Source organism: Muscardinus avellanarius (genome assembly GCF_963383645.1).
Source record: "Muscardinus avellanarius genome assembly, chromosome: 6".
Classification (NCBI taxonomy): Eukaryota; Metazoa; Chordata; class Mammalia; order Rodentia; family Gliridae; genus Muscardinus; species Muscardinus avellanarius.
In genome coordinates this window covers 84059532-84076139 of record NC_137791.1, presented here as the reverse complement: position 1 = coordinate 84076139, position 16608 = coordinate 84059532, and the positions used below count along the sequence as shown (strand labels likewise).

General features: G+C 36.3%; 1 protein-coding gene across 1 annotated transcript in view; it reads right to left on the bottom strand.

Annotated features, from left to right (window-relative positions):
* Positions 1 to 16608, bottom strand: part of UBA6 (ubiquitin like modifier activating enzyme 6) — a gene marked incomplete at both ends in the record, with an annotated part of 88090 nt that overhangs the window by 10018 nt on the left and 61464 nt on the right. Inside the window, 8 exons of the mRNA XM_080697620.1 lie at positions 503 to 620; positions 4280 to 4351; positions 6559 to 6628; positions 11038 to 11101; positions 11187 to 11238; positions 13063 to 13191; positions 14962 to 15042; positions 15126 to 15215. Coding sequence (XP_080553746.1) covers positions 503 to 620; positions 4280 to 4351; positions 6559 to 6628; positions 11038 to 11101; positions 11187 to 11238; positions 13063 to 13191; positions 14962 to 15042; positions 15126 to 15215 — 676 coding nt within the window. The remainder of the gene's footprint in view (positions 1 to 502; positions 621 to 4279; positions 4352 to 6558; positions 6629 to 11037; positions 11102 to 11186; positions 11239 to 13062; positions 13192 to 14961; positions 15043 to 15125; positions 15216 to 16608) is intronic.

Here is a 16608-nt window from a genome sequence, read left to right as displayed (position 1 = left end):
TTGAACCCAGAGGAATTCTACCTCTGAGCCATACCTCTAACCCTTTTTATTTTTATTTTGCAGTACTGGGGATGGAACCCAGGGGCATTCTACCTCTGAGCTACACCCTCGCCCTATTTTTTTATTCTTTATTTTGAAACAGGATCTCACTGAGTTGTAAAAGTCCTCACTAAATAGCTGAAACTGTCCACAAACTGCAATCCTCCTGTCTCAGCCTCCCAAATGCTGGGATTACAAGTGTGTGCCACCACACCCAGCTCTTTTTTACATTTTATATTAAAACAGGTTCTTACTAAATTGCTGAGGGTTTCCTTAAGTTGCTTAGGATGGCTTTGAATACGTGATCCTCCTGTCTTAGCCTCCCAAGTACTGGGATTACAGGAATGTGCTACCATGCCTGGCTTTTATTGCTATTATTTAGTCCTATAAACTTTTGGCGTGGAGTTTAGTGAAAATAAAAGCCCATATAGTCCAAAGCGCTTCTATATTGAGTTCTGCTTACTTTTGGTAGCTTCATTAGATGAAATAGCCTTTTCTAGTTGAAACACAGCATTCCTCTCATCTTCACTGCTAATAGGAACATGTTCTGGTTTCCTTGCAGTTTCATCTGTTTGAACAACCTTTAAATAGATGTATATATATATATATATATTTATTAACATTACCACATCCTATATCTAAGTTCAGTTAGCATTTATCTGTTTTATGAAATAGATTACAAAGTATTTCCTCCATAGTTTAGTCAAATTGCTAATCATTATGTTCCAACATAGACTGCATACTCCCTTAGTAAGCAATAGTTATTTATAGATTTATTTGTGGTACTGGACACATGCAGTACTGCGGTACTTGTGCATCTAGACCAGCACTCTACCACTGAGACATAGCTCGGACCCTTCTAAAAATACTGTCTTTTGAGACAGAGCTTCTTAAGCTGCCTTGGCTAGTCTCCAAATTGAGATCTTCCTGCCTCAGCTTCAACCACGGAAGCAGCTGGAATTGTAGGTGTGCACCGTCATCCATGGTTATATATTTGTTTAGGGTATTATCTGTCTTTTCACTATGGCACGCAGACTCTATGGGAACAAGGCTCTTTGTCTTGTTCACGGAGAGACCTTGAATATATCTAAGAAACAAACTTTTTCATAGTAGGTGTTACAAATATTTACGCAATAACATATAAAGATCTCTCCTAAAAATCTACACTAAGCCAGGTATGGAGGCTCATGCCTGCATTCCCAGTACTTGGGAAATTGAGACAGGAATATTACAGGTTCAAGGCCAGCCTCAGCAATTTATTGAGACCTTCAGAAACCCATTGAGACCATTTTTCAAACTGAAAAAGAGAAAAAGGGCTGAGGGTGTAGCTTGGAAGTATAATGCATCTGGGCTCAATCTCCAATAATATAAAAAAGTCACTAAATAAAAGTTAATATTGAAAGAGTTGATTTTGACAAATCAACCTATTTTCAACTCAAATAGCTCTAGGTAGTGCAGAGCTGAAGAAATACCTAAACTGAAGAAATACCTAAAACATATAATTTGGATATTTAGATACTTACTGCTACTGGGTGTGGTGGAGCACACTTGTAATTCCAGCATTTGGGAAGCTGAGACAGGAGGATGGCAGTTGGTGGACAGTCTCAGCTTACTTAGTGAGGCCATTTGCAACTCAGTGAAACCCTGTTTCAAAATAGAGAATAAAAAATAGGACTGGAGTATAGTTTGGAGGTAGAATGCCCCTGGGTTCCATCCCCAGTACCGCAAAACAACCACCACCACCACCACCACCACCACCACCACCACCAACAACAACAACAAAAAAAACTTATTGCTGACAAAAAATACTTGCTGACAAGAAATTCTTTTATAAAGAATGTATCTTTCACATACAAAGTTTATCAGGATTAAGGTGGTATATATCCCAAATAACTTAATAGGAAATTATTCTGAGACCAATGAATACTTTCAACTTCTTAAAAAAAAAAACTAGCTTCACCATTACTCATTAAAGTACTACTTATTGCCAGGCGTGGTGGTGCATCACCATTACTCATTAAAGTACTACTTATTGCCAGGCGTGGTGGTGCATGCTTGTAATCCCCACGTTAGGGAGGCCGAGACAGGAGGATTGCACAGGTTCAAAGCCAGCCTCAGCTACTCAGTGAGGCTCTCAGCAACTTAGCAAGACCCTGTTTCCAAATAAAAAAATATAAAATAGGTCTGGGAGTGTAGCCCAGAGGTAGAAGACTCCTGGGTTACATCCCCAGTCCCACCAAAAAAAAAAAAAAAGTACTACTTATTTTAAAATATATTCAAATCATGATTTTATAGTGATCTATGCAAGTATTTAAGATATATTACGGGCTCAAGGAAGCAAAGACTTATTTGCCAGCATGTCTAATTGATATTTTCTGCTGTGACATTTGTAACTAGAAGTGCTCATCCTGAAGCTTTGCTGTGAGCTGCGAACCAAGTTATGAAACAGACCATAGTTCATGTTAAATCTATAGCTACACTCCCCAGGGAAATTTATTATGCCTGAGCTTTTATATAGAGAAGCAATGCAAGCCAGAAAACTTTAAAACAAGAACAATAAAGGATAATAAAGCTGATAAACCATGTTTCCTTAGCTTTTGTTCAAATTTGTCTACAAAAACATGGGCCAGGAACCTTTGTATGGGCCTAGACTTCTGTCTGTCCTAATTATACTTTTATTCTTCATAGGCTGTATGTCATGAACATTACTCATCAAACTTAACTCCTTCTGCAAAACTAACTGTCCAAAAGACTATTTCCCCACAAATGGAAAGGCAGATTGAAACACTGAACAACGGTACATTTCCCTTGAATTTTGTACAGGTACCTAAGCAGCTCAATATGGCTAAAGATAAGGTAATGATCTTTTTTCAAACTATACTTAGTAGAATACATAAGTATTTTTTTTTCTTTGTGGTACTGCAGATGGAATCCAGAGGCATTCTACCTGAGCTACATGCTCAGTCCCTTTTATTTTAAGACAGTGTCTCGCTAAGTTTCTGACCATCTTGCTAAGTTGCTCAGGCTGGCCTTGAATCTTCGATCCTCCTGTCTCAGCTTTCCATGTACTGAGATTACAGGCATTCACCACTATGCCCCACTTACATTAAGTATATTAACATTACATGGATCCTAACTGTCGTCTTGCAGTTTTACCACATCTTCTAATTAAGTGACTTTTCTACTTTACTGGGTAATTATTTCATACTATCTTTTCTCTGTTCTAACTTCCTTTGTCTCCCTTAACTCTCACTTACTAAGCTTGCTTGATTCTAATTATGAAAGTAAATAATGATCTGTTTTTCTCCCATACTCTATTTTTAATCTTTTAGGATCCTCTTGGGACTATAGTAAAGTATATAGAAAAGTCAACCCTTTCTTATCACTTTCCTGTTATCTACTACTTCATTCACATGACCTCATCTCTTGTCTATATTTTAAAATAACCTTTTAACAACTTCTGTTTTCTTTGTATCCCATATATTTGTTCTAATAGCCAGTGATCTTTTAAATGTAAATTATATAGTGTTATTCCTCTGCTTAAAATCCTCCACTAGCTACTTATTTCACAGTAAAGCATAAAATACTTATTGTAACCCCAATCGCCTCTCAAATCTCCCTTCCTAGCTGGGTGTGGTGGCACACACTTGTAATCCCAGCATTTGGGAGGCTGAGAACGGAGGATCGCGGTTTGCAGACAGCCTCAGCTACTTTGTGAGGCCCTCCACAACTCAGTGAGACCCTGTTTCAAACTAAAGAATAAAAAATTGGGCAGGGGGTGTAGCTCAGAGGTCGAATGCCCCTGGGTTCCATCCCCAGACCCACAAACAAACAAACAAAACAAAACAACAAAACCAAAAAACACCAAAATAAAACAAAACAAAAAACACCAAAATAACAAAAAAAACCTTCCTTCTTACCACTTTTCTTCATGCATAACCTTCTTTTGAAAAGTCCTGGACTTAGAAGCCTTTCATGGCTTTTCTCTGCACTGTTGCTGCTGCCTGCATTGCTTCTACCAGTTAGCAGCATACTACTGTTAGCAGAGGACCTTTCCCCTCTATCCCACATGACACCAGTTCTAACACTCATTACTTTCCTATTTTTATTCTTAGCACTAATGTCTACATTGCATATTGTATATTTCATCCACAAGGGCAAGAACTTTTTCCATTGTGTATAATGAGACTTGATAGAAATATATGTTCTGTTAGCTAAATGAATGAATTTATAAACTTACCTTACTGGAAGGTTTGAATTCCTGAATCTTTACTTCTGAAAGAATATTCAAGAGAGCATCCACTGATAAGTCCTGTTTTTTAAAAAAGTGGCTTTATTAACAAACATATTTTTCTAATTCTGAATTCTAAAGCTAAAATCATCCTACAAAATGTCCCTTATCATATAAAAATATTTGAATAATTTATCATCTGAATATTCTGGTTACATCCATTTGAGACACTTATTTTCATAAAGTTATAATCCATAAAGACTCTTGAGAAGTAAGGTTTTTAGTGGTAAAAAGCCCTTTATCAACAAACCTAAAATCTTGGCTTTTCTGTAAATTTTTAAAGAAGGACTATGTGGCTGGGCATGGTGGGGCATGCCTATAGTCCTAGTACTTGGGATGCTGAGACAGGAGGATCACAGGTTTGAGTTTAGCCTCAGCAACTTGGAGAGACCATTTCAAAAATAAAGAATAAGCTGGGCGTGGTGGCACATGCCTGTAATCCTAGTACATGAAAAGCTGAGAGCGAAGTATCACAGGCTTGAGACTAGACTCAGCAATTTAGTGAAACTCAATTTAGTGAGACCTTGTTTCAAAACAGCCAAAACCAAAAATAAATAAATAAAAAAGAGGTGAAACTCGGAGGTAGACTGCCCCTTGGTTCAATTCCCCAGTAAACACAAATACACACACACACACACACACACACACACACACACACTAAAAAAAAAGGAAAATAAAAAAAAATAAAATAGGGCTGGTGGTATGGCTTAGAGGTAGAAAACCCTGCGCTCAATCCACATTAACACACACACACACACACACACACACACACACGACTATGTTTTTCGTATCATTAGGTTCAATGTTTTACAAACTTCTCTGAAAAATGTTATGCTCAATAAATAAGCAAATAAACGAAGTTCAAAATTTGAAAAAAAAAAGTTTTTAAGTGATTGAAGATGAACTTAGATGGATTTAAGGTTATTGGAGGTACATTCACTACTAAAAAGCTGAAGGGGAAAATTTTCTTTTTTCTTTTTTTTTTTGAGTCTGGGAATGGAACCCAAGGCATGGACTTCCCGGTGACACCACCTGCCCTATTTTTTATTTGTTATTTTTATTTATATATTTATTTATTTTTTACAGGTCTGGGGATGGAACCCAAAGGTATATTCAACCTCCGAGCTATACCCCTGCCCTATTTTTTTATTCATTATTTTGAAACAGGGTCTTACTAAGTTGCAGAGGGCCTCACTAAGTAGCTGAGGCTGTCCACTGGTCTCAGCCTCCCGAATGCTGGGATTACAAGTGTGTGCCACCATGCCCGACTGAAAAATTTGCTTTTGAGGACAATTAATACTCTTGTAACACAACTAACATTCTTTTTGGGAAAATAATATCAGAATGAATGTCATTACTTTTATTAGACATTTGTGACATTTTTAAAATTAACCCCCAAATGTATCAGTTGACAACTGATATTTTTATTTGAATTCAAAACAGCCAGGGTTATATATAGATCTGGTTTGTATTTCTCCATTTAGCCTATGTAAAAAGTATAATAATTTATTTAGCTCTACTTTGCATTTGTGAAGAAAAATCAACCAATGCACAACTGTCTTTCAATAGTGTATTCGGTTCTTTAGATGATGCCTAAAAAAAATGAATACGGCAAAGAAAGTCTTTAAATTCTTGAAAAGCAAGTAAGTTAGTATCACAAAATAAGCTATAAATATTACCAAAGAGAAATCTCTAAGGAATACCTTAAAATTTCTACAAAGTATCTCACTCTGTGTCTTTAGAATCATCAGGATAACTAAAGCTGATAAATATTTAAAAAATAAAATGATTGCTTTTACAAATATTGCTGTTTTATCACTTTAATTCAGAAAGAGAAATTCAATTTGCTTCTATTTAGTAATACTGCAATGAATGTTTAGCATTTGTTATGTTAGAATGGGAAAAACTGCAACAAAATAAAAAAGTCTGTTTTAAATAGAATGATTCTAAACCAGCTGTGGTAGTATACACTTGTAATCCCAGTACTTGGGAGGCTGAGACAGGAGAATCCGGGTTTGCAGCCAGCCTCAGGTACTTACTGAGGCTCTGTTTCAAAAATAAAAAATAAAAAATTGAGCTGGGGGTGTAGCTCAGAAGTAGGATGCCCCTGGGTTCAATCCCCAGAATCATTTAAAAAAAAGGAATAATTCTTAAAACAAAAAACACATTTTGACTCAATTAACTAAACCTGGTTTTATATTGGTTAGTAGGGTATAAAAATATCTTACCTTTTTTGCAAATGGAATGCAATATACCGCAGCATATAGTTTTGCAGCATTCTGAAGGAAACTGAGGTGCCTTTTGAAATTAAAAAATAATGCAAAGTTAAAACACATAGCTTAGGGACTTCTGGGAAGATGGCGACCGAGAAAAGCGGGGCTAAAGAGCCCTGCTAACAACCAATCTCCATTACCACAAAATCAGCGCCTTTCATAGCCAAAAAACACCATCACCAGAGAAACAAAAAAATCACCAGGCTCCAGAGAGAAAGAGGACTGAGAACAGAGCTCAGAGCCACAGAGGAGATACACCGGCCTCACGCCTGAGGACGCAGCAGCAGCGCCATACTGCTGACGGCAGCGGCGAGTTCACTGGACGGCTACAGCAAGCCGAGGTGAGCCGCTGCGGAACAGTCAGGCGGGATTTCTCGGCGAAGGAACATCTAAAGCTCCCAGTGGCTGAGCTCAGCACACGCTGCAGGGATTCAAAGTAGAAATCAAAACCAAGAAGAAATACGCCAGCCTCACGGCCGAGGGTGTGCCAGCTGCGCCATATTGCCACCGGCGGCAGCAGCAGCGAATTCACCAAGTCCACTATGGCTACATATGCGTACTCAAGAACAATGAGTCAAATTGCGGGTCACAGAGGAGAAATCCCAGTACTGTACTCCCTGGGACTTGACCCAGTGGGGGAGTGGCGGTGGCAGAGATATCACACCATAGGAGAACGTGCAACCTGGCACCCCCCACAGTCTAAAGCAGCCTCTATCGACTCTCTGGGTCGGAGACTCTGTGATACAACCCAGTAAAGGAGTAGTGGGGTCTGAGATACTACTGACTCGAGATCCAGAACACCTTAAGTGAAGTCATAGTGACCCAAGGGAAGAACCCAGAGAAGGCACAAACTTCCTAAATCATGGGAAAGAGGAATAACACTGGAGCAATCAATGCCCACAACCCCACAACATCAGAACCCGATAAAACAGAAAATCAGAGATTTCTAGAAGATCAAATCAGGAAAATAACTGTAGAAATAATAGAGGTGCTTCGAAAAGAATTCAGAGAGAGCCAAAAAGAGATAAAGGATGCAATTAATGAGGTAAAGGCCTCAATTCAAAGCACAAACAACCAATTAGACCACATGTAGAACAGAATCTCGCTCTTAGAAGATGATCATTCCAAAAATGAACGCATAGTTTCTAATCTAGAAAAAAATATCCGACAGCAGGAATCTGATATTGAAGAAATATGGGCCCATTTTAAGAGAGCTAACCTAAGAATAATTGGAATAGAGGAGGGAAAAGAAAGTGAAACCAAAGGGATCAACAATCTCTTCAAGGAAGTAATAGCAGAAAATTTTCCAAACATAGAGCAAGAGGTTGATACACAGGTCCAGGAAACGTATAGAACTCCCTTTAGACAGGATCGGAGAAGAGGATCCCCACGCCACATAATTGTCAAAATGACCACTGTGGAAGCCAAGCAGAGAATCTTAAAGGCAACAAAAACAAAGGGCCAAGTGACATTCAGAGGCAAACCAATTAGAATCACTCCAGACTTCCCAAACCAAGTCATGAGAGCCAGAAGGGCTTGGAGTAACATATTCCAAACTCTGAAAGAAAACAACTTCCAGCCAAAAATTTCCTACCCAGCAAAACTTTCTATCAAATTAGATGGAGAAATAAGAAGCTTCCATGACAAACAGAAACTGAAGGAATTTATGTCTTCAAAACCAGCGCTAGAGAAAATACTCAAAGAGATTAACTACAAAGAAGAAATAGGTAACACACACCAGAACCAGAGAAACAAGATTTTCCATCCAACAGACAACTAAGATTGGTTATCTGTGGAGATTCATTACTTATGTTAGTCTTTTACCTATCTCTAAATTGTATTGTTTGCCTTTATTGTTGTTAATTTTTAGGATTTCTAGTTGGAATATTAATATACCTTCAGATATAGCATTTGGAAATATTTTATCCCATTCTATTAGTAACTTTTAACTCTGTTTACATTGTCTTTGGATATACAATATATTTTTTTTATTTTTTAGGGAGTTTGTATACTCTTCTGTTGCCTGTGCCATTGAAATCATATCCAAGAAATCACTGCCAATTTCAATGTTGTGAGGTTTTATGACCCAGATTTTCTCCTAAAAGTTTATAGTCTTAAGATTTATATTTAGGTCTTTTATCTATTTTGAGTTAATATTTGTATATGGGATTAGGTAAGGGTCCAATTTTATTCTTTTCCATGTAATTATTATTTTTCAACAATATTTAGTTAAAAGATTATTATTTCCACCACCAAATGTTCGTGGAAACCTTGTCAAAAATAACTTGACAATATAGGGAAGAGTTCAGCTCTAGGCTTTTATTTAACTCCAATGGTTTATATATCTGCCTTTAGAACAGTACTACACTGTTTCAATTATTGTAGCTTTATATGGTTTGAAATCAGAAAATATATATCTTCTAGCTTTGTTCCTTTTCAAGATCGTTGTGGGTATCTAGAGTCCATATTCCATATTAGGATAGATTTTTTTTCTGAAAAATAAATATATAAATATATGATAGTTTCACCACAAAAAAAAAAAAAAAGAAAAAAATATTCTCTGGTAAGAAAGAAAGCAAAAAGAAATATTGAAATGTTATCTTTAAGTCATCAAAAGCTTGGTATCAGACAAATGAAACTGTTATGTGAGATTATCATTTTTAAGTTTGGATAAATTGCTATAATACTAGATGTCAACCACTAAGCCAAGCATGGGAGGGAGGGATGGGGAGAGAATGGGTTGGGATCGGGTGGGGGCTGACTGGGCGATGTGTGCATGTATGTCTACAAAAGTTTGTATCCCACTATGATGTATGAATACAGTGCACCAATAAAAAATTTAAAAAAAAACAACACATAGCTTAAAGATGTTTAACTCATTAGAAAATAAAGCTTTACTGGTAAGATACCCATCAATAGATGAATGGATTACAAAACTGTGGGATATGTACACAATGGAATTTTACTCAGCCATTAAAAAAAAAAAACTCAATTACATCATTTTCATGGAAATGGATGGAACTGGAAGACATTATGCTAAGTGAGATTAGTCAGTCACAAAAAATCAGATGCTTTCCCTAATATGTGAGAGTTAGGGAGAAATGGGCCATAGGAGGAACTCTTGAAAAAGGAAATCCTATAGAGGAGCAAACAAGACAACATAAAGGAGGAGAAAGGAGGGGGGAAGAGGAAAATCTCTAAAACACACAATGTACTATAACATATCGAAGTCAATCACTAAGCCAAGCAAGGGGAGGAGGGACGGGGAGGGAATGGGGTGGGAATTGGGTAGGGGTTAAATCAGCGATGTGTACATGTTTGTACACACAAGTTTTTTACCCCAATATGATGTTTGAATATAATGCACCAATAAAAAAATAAAAAAAGAAAATAAAGCTTTTAAAATAATGTTAATGAAAAACAATCACAGAATTTTTGTTACAGGATTATTCTGGAAAAGTTACATAATAAAATCCTAGTCTAGGCCAAAACACTGTAAAAGTTATAAAAGAGGAAATATCACTAATAATATTCAGGTAGTCATCATGCATACTTTGCAGAGAAGAGTGAGTTTCCAGAAGTAGAAAAATTAAACCAGTGGGAATAATTCATTTTAATTCATAAGAAAATATTACATACCAGGTATTAAAGAGTATGTACCAGGTTCTAAGTAAATTAGTGTGTTGAAATAAAAAAATAAAGGAGTCGGGCGTGGTGGTGCATGCCTGTAATCCCAGTACTTGGGAGGCTGAGACAGGAAAATTGCAGGTTTGTGGCTAGCCTCAGCTACTTAAGTTAGGCCCTCTGCAATTTAGTGAGAACCTGTTTCAAAATAAATATCGGGCTGGGGGTGGAGCTCAGACGTAGAATGCTTGGTTCAATTCCCAGCACCACAGGGGGGGGGGGGGAGTTTAATTTTTTAGAAGGAGCAGTTCAGCATAGTCTGAGATGAGAAATTTAGCACATGAGAAAATTTAGCAAAGAGCTATCTGTTGAAAGAAAGATTAATGAAGGCAAACTAATATATACCCAAGTGTGAACCTAATGTTCATCTAATGTAGTGTATCTAGCTAGTCACAAAGACCAACTCCTTTGAAAATTTACTTGAGATTCTTTAGGGTAGTACTCAGGGATAATTTCTTGTACCACAGAAGATTCTTCACTTTATTAATATAAAACACTTATTAGCATTTTACCTTTTTATGGGCAAAGTTAGAGGTGATTTTGATTTTATCTTAAAGTAGATTTATAAATGTTAAAATTATTTATGATGCAAGTAAACTGATTCATATTTGGGTGGGAAGAAAGACCAGCAACTGGCTTTGTTGGCCACAATGACTTGTTCACTATTGATGAATAGGGATGCAATCATGTTACTGCAAAGACACTAGAACTGTGCAGTCATAAATTTACAGTTAAAATATATATACTTACAAAGGTTCACTTAAGTCAAATTTTATTGGAGAAGGTGGCCTCTTTGGTGATTGCCAAAATAAACCTAACAAAAAGATCAAGTATTATTTTCAATACACATAGCCAGTATGTAGTACATAAAAAACTTCTAGACATTTGGTTGTACTTACTGCCATCTTTCAATCGTGTGTCCAGAGGAAAACAGTGTAGAAGCTGAAGAGCCTAAAGAAGAAGAAAAAAAATCCACAGCTTAATATCATTTGAAGAAAAACATTTTTTAAAACCCAAATTAAACTTTTTAATGTGTTAGTATATACACCAACTCCATAAATTAAAATACTTTAAAGCAAATACTATGAGGTTTTCTAGCCAGACATGCATTCTATTTGTCCATTCTTTATCTATACATAAAAAAAAACTTCAGCAAACACAAATGTGTATCTTCATTCCTTTTTTAAGAATGGTGGCATATTTTAAATATTATTTTGTCTTTTCAAAAATTAACCCTTAAAACAAATACCAAAACAAGTAACAATCCACAGTATTTTGAAATAATATTTGGGATTTGCTTCAAGATCATGTGGGGGAGGAGTGAGAGCAGAGCACAGATAAAACAAAATTACCTGTAAATTGATAATGGATAATGATTAAGCCCAGGTGATAGGTTAAGACGATCACACTTGTGCTCATTACGCTATCAAATCCTTACATTTCTAAGGCTGAGGTTTTTTTCCATAAAAATGAAAAAAGTTAAAAAAAAAACCCAAAGAAGAACTAAAAAAATTTATTTAGGATTCTGAAACAAAGGGGCTCACTGATTACCATGGTAAGAATAATTTGTGTAATACCATGAAAGAGGTCATCATTTACTGGGTGAGGAAATAAATTGAGACAACTGTTGTAAGAAGCAAAGCCACGAAGTAAGTGAAAAGACAAAATAGATATAATAAAAAAAATTTTTTAAAGATGAACTTACTTTACGAAATGTTAAGAGCTAAAAAGAAGGTGACAGCTGGGTGTGGTGGCGCACGCTTGTAATCCCAACATTTGGGAGGCTGAGACCAGAGGATCTCGGTTCGCGGACAGCCTCAGCTACTTAGTGAGGCCTTTTGCAACTCAGTGAGACCCTGTTTCAAAATAATGAATAAATAGAGCAGGGGTTATAGCTCTGAGGTCGAATGCCCCTGGGTTCCACCCCCAGATTCGTTAAAAAAAAAAAAAAAAAAGAAGGCAGGGTGTGGTGGTTTGTAATCCCTGAACTTGGGAGGCGGAGACAGGAGGATCACTCAGGTTTGAAGCCAGCCACGCTGGCTTGAGACTTTGTTTCCAAATAAAAAAGTATAAAAATAGGTCTGGGAGTGTAGCCTAGAGGTAGAAGGGTTTCCAGGAACCCCAGCACCACCAAAAATAAAAAAAAATAAAAATAAAAATAAAAGGAAAGAAAAAAAATTAAATAAAAAGGCGACACTAAAGAGTATATAGGCAACATTCTACCAACTATATGTAACAGTATTTGGTGATGATGTGTTATGCTCCATTCTAAATGCTTTACATTTATTAACTCATTTGATCCTCTTCACTATCCTATGTATTTATTAGGTATCAACTTATTATCCTCAATTTATAGTTGAGGAAACAGACATTAACAGACATGGTTGGAGAAGGTAAAATTGCAACAAAATGTCTATCTCTTATTTTCTGAGACTTTTGCTTCTGTTGTAAATAAATTTCTTTGAGAGACTACAGACAAAATGAATTCCTTATTCCCTGGAAAAAGGAGCTAACTAAAATGCAACTTTGCACACAGAAATAATCAGTTAAATGGATAACTGATAAGCCATGAGTAGACTTTAAAGGCTTTCTTTAACCAGTAACACAGGAGTAAATAGTTCTGTGTCCAGCCCTTGTTCTCATGTAACTTAGTACTTATTTCTGAAAAGCTTGACAAAAGAATGAGTACACATTTCAGGTCACTGATATTAATCTAGTAATAACTAAGTGTGCTAAGGTCAGAATTTTTCTTAATGTTTCAGAATACATACTTACCTTATGATTAAAATATTTTTCAAACTTTAATCTTGCTAATTCCACACACTGGGACCAATTTCTAGGTCTTCTGCTAAGTAACTTAATAGCTTGAAAACAACCTTCTAAACTCTGTCCACTTCTTATATTCTAGAATGGAAGAGATAAAACAAAAATGTATTTCAAATTAAAAAATATACACATACTTTCTAAAGGTATTAGCAATTATAAAGTGCTGGCTCATAGGTTTAATGTTTTTATTCAATTCTTTATCTCAAGCTCATTATTTCTACCATTTATTTATTGATTCATTTTTTTGGTGGTACTGGAGATTTAACCCAGGGGTATTCTACCTTCGAGCAACACCCCCAGCCCAATTTTATTTTTTATTTGGAAACAGGATCTTGCTAGGTTGCTGAGAGTCTCATTACTTGCTGAGGTTGTCCTCAAACATGCAATCCTCCTGTGTTAGCCTCCCAAGAAGTGTGCTAATGTGCCTGGCCCTATTTTTTTTTAAAAGGAGAACAATGGGAGGAGATAGTAAATTGTAACTCTTCTTAATAAAGTAGCCTCATATTTTTCTAGCTATAAGCTACTAGTACTATATACATGCTTAGTAAAAGGATTTCTATGAATATTTAATACTAACAAGTTGATATTTTAGTAGCATAGAATTAAGAAATATAAGAAAACATCTTATGGTACTCAGGTACCTTTCACCTGGCTATGTCTCCAGTACAATTTTATTTTTATTTGGAAACAGAGTCTGGCTAAGTTTCTGAGAGCTGCACTAAGTTGCCGAGGCTGAATTAGAACCTGCAATTCTCCTGTCACAACATTTCAAGTACAGGGATTATAGGTGCACACCACCACACCTAGCTTTTTTTGTGTGTATGTGAACTGGGGATGGATCCCAGGGATATTCTACCTCTGAGCTACTCCTCTAGCCCTTTTATTCCATATTTAAAAGAGGATCTCATAAAATTGTGGAGGGCCTCACTAAGTAGCTAAGGCTAGCCACAAATCTGCCAATTCCCTGTCTCAGCCTCACAAGTACTGGGATTACAAATGTGCACCACCATGCCCGGCCTGGCTCTGTTTTTGAAACAGGGTCTCAATATGTTGTTGAGTCTCCGTAAATTGCTCAGGCTGGTCTCAATCTATAATCTTCTTGTCTCAGTCTTGCAAGTACTGAGATTATAGGCATGCACCACCATGCCTGCTTACCACACTTTTGTTATTTGTTGCTCTTTATTATTATTATTGTTGTTATTATTATTTGGTGGTACTGGGGATGGAACCCTTCTACCTCTGGGCTACACTCCTAGACCTATTTTTTAATATTTTTTGTTTGGAAACAGGGTCTCTTAAACCAGTGAGGCTGGCTTTGAACCTGCGCAATCCTCCTGTCTCTGCCTCCCAAGCACAGGGATTACAAGCATGCACCACCACGCCCGGCACTCTTTATGATTATTACCACACATTCTTATCAGGTTGAACCATGTTAATTAATATTTTTGTGAGTCAAACATGGTAAAATATTGACAATTTCATATAGTTCACTAAACTAAAAAAAGTTACCCGTGACATAATTTCAAAATTCCTGATGCATCTTTTTACTTTTTAGGTATGATATTTTATTTTTAATTTTGTTTTTGGTGGTACTGGGGATTGAACCCAGAAGCATTCTACCTTTGAGCTATACCCCCTAGCCCAATTTTTATTTTCTTGTTTAGAAACAGAGTTTCATTCTTGTCTCAGCTTCATAAGTACTGGGATTAAAAGTGTGTGCCACCATTCCTGGCTATGATAATGTTTTAACCACTCTTTTTGACAGTAAAATAAATAACTTGTAGACAGCTTGAAAATAAGATTATATTGACACAAAGTGTTAAGTATGCTTAATGCATTGGTCTTTACCTGCAAAACTTCTTCTGCAGATGGGTAAGTTTGCCAAAATTTGTTGAACAATGAAGGCTTATAGGAAAAGGAACTTTCAAACTATAAGGAAAAAAAAAGTCTGTTTAAAAGTTGAAATTTTTTTCTGTTCAAAGAAAACAAATTCCTCGAAAATGAATTTTTACCTTATCTCTTGCCCACTGTATAGTATGTTCAATAGCAGCTGGAAAAGATTTTAGAGTACAAAATGGTATTTCCTCTTCTGGGGGGTCCCGCTATTATAACATATGACAATAGATATTTAAGTAAAGACAAATTTCTATTTCTTGAGCTTCAATACCATTATAAAAATTAAGTCCAAAAATAAGTAAATAAACCTCAACCATGTGTACACACACACACACACACACACACACACACACACACACTAAATATGCTTTTATTGATGCATTGTTGTCTCACATTATAATGCAGTGTAGAGTGAAAGGGATATACATGTGCACAGCACTGGTGAGCTCCCCCCCACCGCCCCGTGTTCTCCCATAAATGATAATAAGATTGGCATTGATAATTTTATATATGTACATAGCACCAATGGAAATGTTTCTTTCATTAATTCCTCGTTCACCCCAGACCCTCTTCATAGCTCAATTGTTTTTTTTTTCTCCTCTTTTACCTAAAGTTCATCTTGTATTTTGATTTCTCCCTAGCTTCCATATATGAGAGAAAACATATGGACCCTTCATGTTGTAAGACTGGCTAATTTCACTTAACATAATGGTATCTAGGTCCATCCACTTTTCCTGCAAATGATTTTATTTAGCCCAAGAACCTATCAACAGATGAATGGATTACTACATTACTGGATATACATACAATGGAATTCTACTCAGCAATAAAGAACAAAATTACATTGTTTTTTGTTTCAGTATGGAAGACTGGATCCAAGGGCACTCTACCACTAAGCAATATCCCCAGCACTTTTTATGTTTTGTTTTGAGATAGGGTCTATCGCTAAGTTACCTAGGCTCACTCTGAACTTGTAATCCTCTTGTCTTAGCTTCCTGAGTCTCTGGGATTATATGAACTACCTTGCCTGGCTTTTCAACCAGACATTTTTGTATCTTCTTTCTTAGGCAATACAAGGAAAAGTTAATTCTTTTGACATTTATCTATCTGTAGAAAGCAATATAATCACAAACATGAATCCTTTAATTTATTATCTGTGTACTTATTTGATATACTGTGTAGTCCTCATGGCAGATCACCACATAAAATTCATTTTTCTCTCCAAAAGTAAAGGTGATGTTAAAATTGTATAACACATCTTTTACTTTGAAAAGTAATTCAAGAATCCTCATATATAGTGTTTACTGTATCATGATTCTCTTCATGGAGAAAAAACATTTGGGACCAAGAATACTTGATCCAGTTTCATACAAAAAGTGTGCATTGAATAAGTGGCAAATGCCTAAGTTGTTTCATGTAGATGAAGTGCACTGAAGAAATCTACCTCAATTCTAGGGTACATTTAGTATAGGCCTATTAATTTATGCAATCTAAAATGACTCTTTGTGAGCCGGGTATGGTGACACACACTTGTAATCCCAGCATTCGGGAGGCTAAAGCCGGAGGATCGCAATTCGTGGACAGCCTCAGCTACTTAGT